Source organism: Phocoena sinus, chromosome 1, assembly GCF_008692025.1.
Source record: "Phocoena sinus isolate mPhoSin1 chromosome 1, mPhoSin1.pri, whole genome shotgun sequence".
Lineage (NCBI taxonomy): Eukaryota > Metazoa > Chordata > Mammalia > Artiodactyla > Phocoenidae > Phocoena > Phocoena sinus.
The window spans coordinates 116,873,168-116,886,999 of record NC_045763.1 but is presented as its reverse complement, the minus strand read 5'-3'; the positions used below and the strand labels follow the sequence as shown (position 1 = coordinate 116,886,999).

General features: G+C 39.6%; 2 protein-coding genes across 2 annotated transcripts in view; both read right to left on the bottom strand.

Annotated features, from left to right (window-relative positions):
* LOC116760030 (putative olfactory receptor 10J6) overlaps positions 1–13,832 on the bottom strand; it is a 140,671-nt gene that overhangs the window by 32,455 nt on the left and 94,384 nt on the right.
* On the bottom strand, positions 2,588–3,715 carry APCS (amyloid P component, serum). Its single transcript, XM_032643478.1, is given in 4 exon segments — positions 2,588–2,658; positions 2,661–3,015; positions 3,172–3,240; positions 3,563–3,715. Coding segments are annotated over 4 exon segments (648 nt in total).

Genomic DNA, 13,832 nt, shown 5'->3' with positions numbered 1-13,832 from the left:
GTTTGTTTTACAGTTTTGACAATTTTGCCTTCCCCAAATCAAATCCTAAATGAAATCTTCTTGACTCCAAACTGACTTTGAGATTTCCTAGAGGGCCCCTGGAAAGTCTCAGAGGATTTGTTCTCTCACTTTGTAAAAAGAGAGATGTTAAACTAATTTAGTTTATTTGATAGGTTGGATTATATGGAAAGGCATTGTCAAATAAGAGATGTTAACTTAGGTTATATTTGTATGGGTTAATATAAATGTAAGTATTTCAGAAATTGTATTAATTTCCTAGAATTAATGAAATGTCCAATGTAATCAGTCATAATTCTAATAATTATTTTAAAATGTTGAGTGTCATAGAAACAACCAAACATTCTTATTAAATTAACTCTTTATCATATCTTACCCATGCCGTTTTAAGTCTAGCATCACCCACAGATAGTTTTTGTTTTGCTCTGGTTCTTCCGGGGAAGCATTTGCAATTATCTACAGGCCAGAGTGCTTTGTCTTCTCAGAGTCCCTTGGAAAAGACTATGACAAGAACTCTGGGCTACAGGATTCTGATGGCTTTGCTTCTGTAACTTTGAAACCATACCACTGGACTGAGTCAGGATTTCTAGAACTCTAACAGAGAAACTGACAGGTTCATTAAACTGTTCACCCAAGATCAAGCAGAACAAGAATTAATTACATGGGACTGAATGTATTGATAAAGAATGATTGTGGTTTTGGTTTGGGACATTGCTAGATTTTTAATGTTCTATATTCTGGATATAAGGAACCCCTTTCTCTTAGATTATCTATACTTTTAACAATTAGGAGATGATACTTTTGTAAACAAAAATGAAACATTTATCTTTCCTCCCTCCCTGATTCCTTCAGAATTTGCATTAATTTAATGTTTGCAGAAAGTTATCGTCATTATATTTCATTAAATAGAATAGGCAGGGTCATGTCTGGTTTTTATTTGACTACTATATTCAAAATATAGAGTCATGAGATACATCATAAACAGAAAATATATGGTTAAGTCAGGAGATAGCAAAGGGAATCTAAACATTCCCCATATCAATAAAACACCTGCCTACCTAGTTCACTTACCGTTTCCCTCCTACTTGGTGGGGAGGCTCATGGGACCTGACTTGTAAGAAACCCATTGTGGCAGCTCTTCCTCAGTTTTTAGGAATTCTTTATAGAGAGGCAACTCTCTAGCGTGATCATCTGTTTCTGGAATCTTCTGTGTTCATTACATTGTGCTGTGCCTATGTGCCTTTCATCTGTTCCTGTTAAGTTGTCACCGGTTGGTTTCAACTTTTTTGAGGGGGTGGAGTTTGATTAAACTGTTGGGTTATTCCTAAATTCTTGCTTTCTGATCTTCATTGACTCCATTCTCTGCAACCATGGCCAGTGCCCCTGTGACATGCTTAACTGAACTCCCTCCTAAATCTAGCATCTCTTGCTCTTTTCTGTTTGCGAAAGGAATTGAGAGAGTTGAAACCCATTCTCCCTAAGCACCAACTAAGAACAGGACAGTGTGCCACGTATTTTACATAAAAACAACAACAGTAATATAAGCAATGTATATAGTATGCTAATATTGTTAATTATAATATCATTTATTACATGCCAGTCAGTAGGCTGAACATTTTATATGGTGGACCTTCAGACAGGTAGTCAAATCCTGCAGCAACCCTATTCCCTGCCAAAATTTGACTTCTACCGTAAATGCCTGGGAATCTTAGAGGGTTTTAAGCAAAGGTGACATGAGTATTATTCAGCATGTAGTATTTTCTTGATGACTTTGGGACACTTATGTCACTGATTATTTTACAGTGCTCCAGGGGCTACTGGAGGTGAAGATTTGCCTTGAGTTATGTGGCACCAGACAGCCCTGCTCCCCTAGTTTCCAGATGTGCATTTTATTAGATCAGGTCTGAGGATGTGCCAGAAGGAAGGAGGAGCCACAGCTCTTAGTGAGTAGAGCAACCCCAGACCTGTTCTACCTTTCTGTTCTATTAACTGTGACCCAGAAATCCAGTTTAGCAGGCCCTCAATTAAATTCCATAGAAATAAACAGTTGTGAGTAGAATGAGAATAAACTCCGTTGAGGGAGAAGTCTAAAAACTTCTACTAATCAAGTGTTAAATGCTTTACTTTTTTTTCCCCTTACAACAAATTTTGTTTTTATCATATCCTTGTTGTTCCTTATTTTCTGAATAACAGCACAACTCAAAAACATGAGCCTTAAATGGGAGGTGTTTTGGGCCATGAAAACTATTGAACAAATGCTAGGAGTCATTGTACTTTTCTTGTAAATTAAGCGGCTCAGTAGACGGGAAATTCAAAGAAAACAGCAATAGCATAGGGCATAAGTATAATTGTCTTCAGAGGTAGTCTTTCCTGTGGGTAATTTTTCTTCCCACTATCTTTGTCCTGTTGGAGCAGAACTTCAACTTGACTTCTGGAGCTTGTGAGCACATGATCCTGCATCCTACAGTTCAGGGCCCACCTGTCTGGGCAGATACAGGTCTAATGTAGATACCTTCATACACAAACAGGTCTTTTCTGGAGATGGACAGATACAAATCCCCAATCCCTCTCACAGAGGACTGGCTCTGATCAGCCCACCTCTACAGGAATGCTGCTTCTGCCCCAGGACAATATGGGGTAAGCCCCCACAGAGTAATCCTGTCTCAGTCCCTTTATCACTTAAAGCAACCTGTTGACTCAGAGTTCGGCAACAACAGAGGAGGATTCCCTACTGGCACAGATGTGCACCAGGGCAAGGAACCCTTTATAGACCTTGGAGGAAATCTTGTCACCCCCAATGATAACATGGTACTCTCTGATACTAGGTTTAAAAATGATCATCTCATTATTCTTGGCCTGCATCTGTAGAAGAGTCTAGAGGCATGGAGAGAGGTCAGGGCAAGCACAAAGGCACACAGTGAAGTTCTCCAGAGGTTTTTCCAGCTGTGTGATCAAGCTCACATGAGTGTTACTAGGCCATTTAGGAAAAATAAACACCTTCCTATTCATGAGTGTGAGAGAAAGAAGGAAATACAGCAATCTTCAACTAAAATGTCAACAGGAGAAATCATAAATTTAGTCTTGTATTCAGCAATCTCTAGTCTTTCCTTCCCATGGTCCCTCCCACCTTCCTTACCGCACAGACTCATATACTCTGACCTTCCAACCTGTCTGAGCAAAGGCTTCTGGGAGATTGGTGAGAACAGAGACCCATAGCAGTGGCTACATATCCTTGGCCTGGGGCTGTTAGAGAAGCAGTGGTGACCAGAATAAATGTAGCACACAGCATAGTGGTTGGTTATCTACAGAGCTTCTGACTCACCCATGTAGAGATTCTCATTCTTAGACCTCAGGCTATTCAGGGTTTATCTGCACCTCTGGGTGAGGATGGGGGATGGAGAGCACAAATAATGTGTGAGTGATTTTCCAGGCCTGCCCCCTCGTGCCAACAGTCAGAGCTACTGGTGGGGAAGGAAGGGCTGGAAAATCAGTGGGAGTTACTTATTAGATACAAGGCACTGCCAGAGCTCCACCCCACTCTGACCCAGATTCTGGTGCTGGGAAGAGAGTAGTGTGGAGCTGCAGTGTTACAGATGAGATGAGGGGCCATGCCGGCCACATCAGGAGGGCTTGACTCCACCTCCAGGGGCCCCTCTGCTGATGGCTGTGTGCTCTGCTGGGAGCTCCTGAGCCACATGGGGGGGGGTATCTCCCTGAACTTGGGCCTCTCATGGGCTGTGGGTGCAGGACCTTTCCTTCTTTTTGTTCTGTGAAGTAGTCTGTTTGTGGGACATTCTGGGATTCTGGTTTCTGCTATAGACACTGAATCCACTCCTCCCCTACTAAATCAATATGATATGCCAGCACTTTGCTACAGAGATTCAGAGCAATGGAGGACACTGCCTCTGGTTTCTGAAGAATTGTTCTGACTCATCTTTCATCTGTCCCTTTTCCTTTCCCCTTTCTCATGACCCTTTCCCTCCCAGACCCTCATTCACTATCCTCAGAGATGTCAGAATCTGAGAGTTTTGTTTTCTTCTGCCTCCAGCCTCTCAAGGTGAGGTTCAATGTCTATCTGTGGCAATACTGCCTTCCATTCAGGTGTGCACTCACTACACACAATTTTTGTGAACATCTCTTGTGTGCCATGCAGTACTTAGGTTTTGCAGATAAGAGAGTGACTTTTTTGATGGGCTACATCTAGTGACCTCCATCTCTTTTGTAGTTGAACCATCATGTATTGGAGTTACAATAACTTAACCTTGCTCTCCTCTCCATATTTCAAACTGAAATTCCTTAAACACAGACATTATTCCATCTATTCCACTTTTAATCCCATTAAACTGCTCTACATCTTATTTTGGTTATTTTCCTCCTGCCCACTCCCCTTTTGTTTTGGTCAGCACTTCATCCTCTTTACTTCATCTTGCCTCCCAACCTCTGGGACTGATTGCCCTGACTTAGTAACCACCTTCCAGAAGCCTTTTTTCCTTCTGTTCGAATCCTCTGAGCTGGCCAGACCCTAACTGCCACTTCCTGGAAGCAGTCCTCCACATTGTCATTCCTCTGACAGCCTTGGTGAGGTTTAGAGTTGAGTTGGGCTTAGGTTACCTTTTGCATCTTGAATGAAATGCAGGCTCATTATCCTGGGGTCTAGAACCATTCACAGTTCTTTCCCAATCTACTGGTCTTGTCTTACTTCTTCCACAAATCCCACTGTGCACTCAACCTCTTCTACTTGTGGATACATGCCCTGAGTCTCTCCTTTAAATCCTTTGATTCATTCTCTTCTCTGTAACCGAAGTAGCTTTCAGGCATATCTGTTTCTTAAAACCCCAGTTCTTAAAAGTCTACCTTATATGCCATTTGCTTCCTGAAGTCTCTCCTGATCTGATAAGATGGGATGTTTCCATCTTCTGAATGCCATAGTGATGAAGGGCAAAGATTTTGGACAAATTTGGATTCCAAATCCAGCTCACTTATTTTCTAAATTTGCAAACTTAAGCAGGCATTCAAACTTTTGACCCTGCAGCTCCTCATGTGAGGACAGTAATATAACTGCCCTCCTTTGTGGGGTTTTAGTGGGTAGTAAATGCACACAGTGCTTTTTACAGAATAAGTTCTTGAAAAATCATTATTATGACATTTTCTGGTATTACAGTATTGTCTCACAGTTATTTGTATATTAATCTGAACATCCTTAGAAAACCTTACAAAAGATTCTATTTTATCCTTCTTGTCTCTGGATCCCACCCATCATCTAGCACTTTGCCTCGTGTATGTTAGGGACTCATTAGATATTTCTTGAACTAAACAAGCAGTAATACAAATTTGTAGAGTTAAAAAAATAGTGAAGAGACAATTAAGAGAAAAGAAGGGAAAATACTGAGTCAAGCACCTTGCTATGCTTATTCCCATGGATTAAAGATTCTTATCAGAGTTCAGAGAACATAACAGATGCCTGATACTTACAATTTCTCATTGTAGATCAACAAATTACCAGTGTAGTTTGTGAAAAACGCCCCAAACAAATAAGGTTCTTCCTTTTCCTCTCCTTAACTCTTTCCTTACTGAAAGATTTAGACTTAAATCCATTATATGGGACCCAGCAAAGAAGACATTCATACTCAGAGGAAGGAATTAGTGGGGAACACTGGTGACCAAGTGCAAATGTAGAGGGCCGAGGAGTGACCATTTGTATTACAGGCAGCAGGAGCCAGCCCAGGGACTGGGAGCTGGAGCAGGGTGAGGAGAACATCTGTGCAGGTGAGGGACAATGGTAGGAAGGGAGGTTAGCTACGCACAAGGGAATTGGAAAATAAGAAAGTATATGAAGGATAATGGGCATCTGATTTCTTACTGTTGGAAAAGAATTGCCAATGCGAAAATGTGGAAAACCTGAATATATCCTGTAGTGTTAGATGGAAATTAGAGGTATTGCTGTGAGCTCATGGTTTTCAGTGTGAGTGTGTGTGTGTGTGTGTGTGTGTGTGTGTGCACGTGTGTGTCCCCAAAGCTGTTTCCTGGGGAAATGCAAGTGCCTGGAAGCAGATCCAGATCTTGTGTTCTACATACTGTATATCAGTAAAAAGAACCAGGGATGCTTGAGGAAATAGCTAATTCCGTGTCTGAGGCAGGGAAGGTACAAGAGAGAGCCTAGACTACTTTTTATTTTTTTTTTTGCCAGAAAGGAAGGAAATCATCAAATTATAATGTCGACCTGTCAAAAGGACATCAAAACCAGCTTGAAGGGGATCCCACTGGAAATAATTTAATAATCAATACAAACTGAAAGTAATTATAACCCATTGAATAAAACAGTAAGCAATGAAACTAAAATGATATAGATGAATAATTAAGTTTGATAAAAAACAGGATATTTATATAGTTTCAAACTACCTCCCTGAAAAATATTAATTTAAAAGAGAAAGAGTAACTTCAAAGTAGAGAATCTTGACTTCTACCACCTTAAGCAATCCAACTGTACACCATTAGAAGTGGGATAATTCAGAACCATGTGTCTCTTGATAGCGTGCAGTGAAAGAACACAGCATCACTTCTGTTCTGCCAAAGATCCATAACCCGAGTCTAATCATGAGAAGGCATTAGACAAACTAAACTTTAGGGACTTTTGTTTTTCTCTCTCTTTTTTTTTAACATCTTTATTGGAGTATAATTGCTTTACAATGTTGTGTTAGTTTCTGCTTTATAACAAAGTGAATCACCTATACATATATCCCCATACCTCCTCCCTCTTGCGTCTCCCTCCCACCCTCCCTATCCCACCCTCCCTATCCCACCCCTCTAGAGAGGGTCACAGATCACTGAGCTGATCTCCCTGTTCTATGTGGCTGCTAAATTTAGGGACTTTTAACAAAATACCTGACCTGTAATCTTTAGAAATATCCAGGTTATGAAAGACAAGGAATGACTGCGAAACTTTCCTGGATTAAAAGTTAATAAAGCATGCCAATAAATGCAAACCTTGAGTCTGAGCTGGATGTATGGTTGGGACACCTGGCAAAACACTGAATGAGATCTGAGGATTGGATGATGGTGATGAGTCAATGTTACTTTCCTGATTGGGATGATTTCTTTGTAGTATGTAGGTGAATGTCTTTGTTTGTAGGGAATACTACAGTATTTGAAGGTGATGAGCCCTGTGTCAACAACTTTAAAGGTTCAAGAAAAAAAGTTCTTTATATTGCACCTTCAAGTTTTCTGTAAGTTTGAGGGAAAAAAAAAGGGATCTAGAGAGAAAAAGTGGTATTCATTCCTGCCTGGGAAGCAGATGAGTCGCAGTAAAAAGGAAAGTAAGAGAAATTATTTGGGACGTGGAAAAAATGGGGGTGAACATTTGCAGATTTTTCTAGATGGACGTGTGTATTGGGTGATCATTCACTTGAAGAGACCAGTTTCTTTGGGAAGTAATGTTCTTGATCAGGCGGAAGGAGGAGAGGTAAGGTGGGGGGCGTGTCTAATTCTCCTCTTGCTCTTTCTTTTTTAGGATAAGTTATCCTTTCTCAGGGCCCTGGTTGAAAACATTACTGGGTCAGGAAGAATCAAAGAAGGAATAGGGTATTCTCCATTTCAGAAGGGGAAGCATTGGATTTGTGATGTGCAAAACTGAATTCTGGGTCTTAATTTCTGTTTCCTGCCAGTAAGTGTTGAGGTGTGAGATAGTGGTTCTTGACTCAGTATTTTTGTAGTTTTATTGTGCCATGTAATAGAATTTCCTTTTTCTTAGGAAACTCTCACAGAAGTATTTAAGAGTGTAGGGGCATGATGTGTCCAACTTAATTTAGTTAGAAATGAGGGAAATGGGACAAAATATAAACAATTGGTGAATCCAGGAAAAGGGTATGTAGGAGTTCCTTATATTATACTTGCAACTTTTCTATAAATTCGAAATCTTGTTAAAATAAAAATGTCAAAAAAGTGTGGGGGAAAGGGAATCAGTAACGGCATTGCCTCTGTCAGAGCTGAGAGAAACCTAGGCTAGGAGAAAGCAGAGATGTTGGAGATAACTGAGGATTAACTAAAGAATTTATGAATGTGCTTCAGATAGCTTGTAAAGTCAAGGGTTATGCAAGATATCAAGGTCACTATAAACTCAGGGAAAGACTGAAACAAGAGGTTACTGGATTTGAAACATAAGGTAGAGTAGGATTTGGGGCTACTCAAGAATTCCTTATTCTGACTTCCACTGAAATGCTCTGGAGGTTTAAGGACATTTAACTGAATAGAATCAGACACCATAGTTGAGATGACTGCTTGCATCTGATCCTGGTGTGTGTGTGTGTGTGTGTGTGTGTGTGTGTGTGTGTGTGTGTGTGTTTATATTAAATCAGAGTGCATAATTCTAGGCTGACGAAATGGCCTTCTACCATAAGGTGTAAGGAAGAAGGAAAAGTACATTAAAGCCTTTACACCATTCTATAACTTCCATGTAGGAAAGAGAGGAATAAGCATAGATCAAATGGAAACATTACAACATAATTTGCTACAGTCTCAGAAGAATCTTAAAGGATTCTCAGGGGAAAGGGACTTGGATCAGTCAACAGGAGTGGGCATGGGGCAAAGTTAGGGAACTCTAGATGCCAGGAATACGCCACACCCGTTGGAAAGTCTCCCAGAAGGGATCTAACTACTAATACTCAGGCTAAGAAAATCTATCTTGCTAAAATGGAATTTATTAACAAACGTGTGTCCTTGGGAAATATTGGATTTATTTACATAAGTGCTCTCTCTTGGAAACACTGTGGAGGCTAATCCTCTGTCTTCTCAAGTCCAGGATAGGGATAGAGAAGCCATCTGAGAAGATGGTTTCAGGATCACAAAGCACCAACCACTTGGAAAAATAAAGAAGTCCCCTTTTTAGTAAGATCCCTTGACACATGTCTGGAATCTGACTATAGTGGTTCCCTTGAGACACTAAGGAAGTTTTGAGGAAAAGAGACCCAGGAGAGCAGGGCTAGTCAACATGGCTTTTCCTTGGAGATTCCTCTCATGATGTCTGAGTTTATAGGTTTTCCTTCTCCTCCTTCTACGGACATAGCTTTCAGGGCCAGCGTGCACATCATGTGTCTCTCTTTCTCTAGGCTATAGTCCTATCTAGAGAGAGTAAGCGATTATAAGATTATAAATCCCTGAAGAAGCACGAGGGTTTGTTTATTTGTTTTAATTTATTTTTCATTCTTTCTTTCTTTATTTTTGGCTCTTTAGGTCTTCGTTGCTGTGTGTGGGTTTTCTCCAGCTGCTGCGAGTGGGGGCTACTCTTCATTGTGGTGCGCGGACTCCTCATTGCAGTGGCTTCTCTTGTTGTGGAGCACAGGCTCTAGGCATGCGGGCTTCAGTAGTTGTGGCACGTGGACTCAGTAGTTGTGGCTCGTGGGGTCTAGAGCACAGGCTCAGTAGTTGTGGCACACAGGATTAGTTGCCCTGCGGCATGTGGGATCTTCCCGGACCAGGGCTCGAACCCATGTTCCCTGCATTGGCAGGCAGATTCTTAACCACTCTGCAACCAGGGAATTTCCTGTTTTTTTAAAATATTTATTTATTTGGCTGTACCAGGTCTTAGTTGCAGCACATGGGATCTTCATTGTGGCTTGTGGGGTCTTTAGTTGTGGCATGGGGGATCTAGTTCCCTGACAAAGGATCAAACCTTGGCCCCCTACATTGAGAGAGTGGAGCCTTAGCCACTGGACACCAGGGAAGTCCCAGTTTTTTTTGTTTTTGTAGATGCTTTCAGATTAGTTTTGCAAGGAGCTGGGGATACCTGCATGTCTTTATAACTTAAGCAAGCTCTAGTCCCTTGTGCTCTTGCAGATCTTTTGGGCCAGGATCTGGAGTGCTGGGGTGAGAAACTACAAAGATGCCAATTGGGCTCATGTCTTGGGAAAAAAATTTAAAAAGAGCACAGCCTAGCAGATTCTTTCCCATCCTATGATCAAGTGTTTTTCTTTCTCTGGCTTCTTCACATACCTATAATATTTACAAATTTTTAAACAGTCCCTGGCATCTTGCAGTTTGTTTCAAGGTCTCTGGAGAAGAGGCAATAGGGTTTTGTTTGTTCATTTTCTGCAGGAGTAATTCTCCTGTAATATCATGTTTCAGGAGATTGGCCCAAGTTGCATATTTTAAATTCTTTCCCTTTCCTTAACAGATTCACTCAGATTTAAATAACATACATGTATGCACCCAACATAGGAGCACTTCAATACATAAGGCAAATGCTAACAGCCATAAAAGGGGAAATCGACAGTGACACAATAATAGTAGGGGACTTTCACACCTCACTTTCACGAATGGACAAATCATCCAAAATGAAATAAATAAGGAAACACAAGCTTTAAATGACACATTACAAGATGGACTTAATTGATGTTTATAGGACATTCCATCCAAAAACAAGAGAATACACTTCTCAAGTGCTCATGGAACATACCCCAGGATAGATCATACCTTGGGTCACAAATCAAGCCTTGGTAAATTTAAGAAAATTGAAATTGTATCAAATATTGTTTCCTACCACAACGCTATGAGACTAGATATCAATTACAGGAAAAAAAAAACCTGTAAAAAATGCAAACACATGGAGGCTAAACAACATGCTACCAAATAACCAAAAGATCACTGAAGAAATCAAAGAGGAAATCAAAAAAATACCTAGAAACAAATGACAATGAAAACATGACAACCCAAAACCTATGGGATGCAGCAAAAGCAGTTCTAAGAGGGAAGTTTATAGCAGTACAATCCTACCTCAAGAAATAAGAAAAATCTGAAACAACCTAACCTTACACCTAAAGCAATTAGAGAAAGAAAAACAAAAACACCCTAAAGTTAGCAGAAGGAAAGAAATCATAAAGATCAGATCAGAAATAAATGAAAAAGAAATGAAGGAAACAATAGCAAAGATCAGCAAAACTAAAAGCTGGTTCTTTGAGAAGATAAACACAATTGATAAACCATTAGCCAGACTCATCAAGAAAAAAAGGAAGAGGACTCAAATCAACAGAATTAGAAATGAAAAAGGAGAAGTAACAAGTGACACTGCAGAAATACAAAGGATCATGAGAGATTACTACAAGCAATTCTATGCCAATAAAAAGGACAACCTGGAAGAAATGGACAAATTCTTACAAAAGCACAACCTTCCAAAACAGAACCAGGAAAAAATAGAAAATATAAACAGACCAATCACAAGCACTGAAGTTGAAACTGTGACTAAAAATCTTCCAACAAACAAAAACCCAGGACCAGATGGCTTCACAGGTGAATTCTATCAAACATTTAGAGAAGAACTAACACCTATCCACTTCAAACTCTTTCAAAATATAGCAGGGGGAGTAACACTCCCAAACTCATTCTACAAGGCCACCATCACTCTGATACCAAAACAAGACAAAGATGTCACAAAAAAAGAAAACTAGAGTCCAATATCACTGATGAACATAGATGCAAAAATCCTCAACAAAATATTAGCAAAAAGAATCCAAAAGCATATTAAAAGAATCATACACCATGATCAAGTGGGGTTTATCCCAGGAATGCAGGGATTCTTCAATATATGCAAATCAATCAATGTGATACACCATATTCACAAACTGAAGGAGAAAAAAACACATGATCATCTCAATAGATACAGAAAAAGCTTTTGACAAAATTCAACACCCATTTACAATAAAAACTCTCCAGAAAGTAGGCACAGAGGGAACTTACCTCAACAAAATAAACGCTATATATGACAAACCCGCAGCCAACATCATTCTCAGTGGTGAAAAACTGAAAGCATTTCCACTAAGATCAGGAACAAGACAAGGATGCCCACTCTCACCACTGTTACTCAGCATAGTTTTGGAAGTTTTAGCCACAGCAATCAGAGAAGAAAAAGAAAGAAAAGGAGTAGTCCACATCAGAAAAGAAAAAGTAAAGCTGTCACTGCAGATGACATGATACTATACATAGAGAATCCTAAAGATGCTACCAGAAAACTACTAGAGCTAATCAATGAATTTGGTAAAGTAGCAGGATACAAAATGCACAGAAATCTCTTGCATGCCTATACACTAATGATGAAAAATCTGAAAGTGAAATTAAGAAAACACTCCCATTTACCATTGAAACAAAAAGAATAAAATATCTAGGAATAAACCTACCTAAGGAGACAAAAGACCTGTATGCAGAAAATTATAAGACACTGATGAAAGAAATTAAAGATGATACAAATAGATGGAGAGATATACCATGTTCTTGGATTGGAAGAATCAACATTGTGAAAATGACTCTACTACCCAAAGCAATCTACAGATTCAATGCAATCCCTATCTACCACTGGCATTTTTCACAGAGCTAGAACAAAAAATTTCACAATTTGTGTGGAAACACAAAAGACCCTGAATAGCCAAAGCAATCTTGAGAAAGAGAAACAGAGCTGGAGGAATCAGGCTCCCTGACTTCAGACTATACTATACAGCTACAGTAATCAAGACAGTATGGTACTGACACAAAAACAGAAATATAGATCAATGGAACAGGATAGAAAGCCCAGAGATAAACCCATGCACATATGTTCACCTTATCTTTGATAAAGGAGGCAAGAATATCCAGTGGAGAAAAGACAGCCTCTTCAATAAGTGGTGCTAGGAAAACTGGACAGGTACATGTGAAAGTATGAGATTAGAACACTCCCTAACACCATACACAAAAATAAACTCAAAATGGATTAAAGGCCTAAAAGTAAGGCCAGACACTGTAAAACTCTTAGAGGAAGACATAGGCAGAACACTCTATGACATAAATCACAGCAAGATTCTTTTTGACTCACCTCCTAGAGAAATAGAAATAAAAACAAAAATAAACAAATGGGACCTAATGAGACTTAAAAGCGTTTGCACAACAAAAGAAACCATAAACAAGATGAAAAGACAACCTTCAGAATGGGAGTAAATATTTGCAAACAAAGCAACTGACAATGGATTAATCTCCAAAACATAGAAGCAGCTCAATATCAAAAAATCAAACAACCCAATCCAAAAATGGGCAGAACATGTAAATAGGCATTTCTCCAGAAAGATATACAGATTGCCAGAAAACACATGAAAGGATGCTCAACATCACTAATTATTAGAGAAATGCAAATCAAAACTACAATGAGATATCGCCTTACACCAATCAGAATGGCCATCATCAAAAAATCTACAAAGAATAACTGCTGGAGAATAGGGAACCCTCTTGCACTGTTGGTGGGAATGTAAATTGATACAGCCACTATGGAGAACAGTATGGAGGTTCCTTAAAATCTAAAATTAGATTAGACTACCATTAGACTACCATTTGACCTAGCAGTCCCACTCCTGGGCATATACCCTGAGAAAACCATAATTCAAAAAGGGTCATGTACCACAGTGTTCATTGCAGCACTATTTACAATAGCCAGGACATGGAAGCAATCTAAGTGTCCATTGACAGATGAATGGATAAAGAAGATGTGGTGCCTATATACAATGGAATATTACTCACCATAAAAAGAAATGAAATTGAGTAATTTTTAGTGAAGTGGATGGACCTGGAGTCTGTCATACAGAGTGAAGTAAGAAAGAGAAAAACAAATACCATATGCTAACTCATATATATGGAATCTAACAACAACAACAACAAAAAGCTTCTGATGAACCTAGGGACAGGACAGATATAACAACACCCACGTAGAGAATGGACTTAAGGACATGGGGAGGGGGAAGGGTAAGCTGGGGCGAAGTGGGAGAGTAGCATTGACATATATACACTACCGGATGTAAAATAGATAGCTA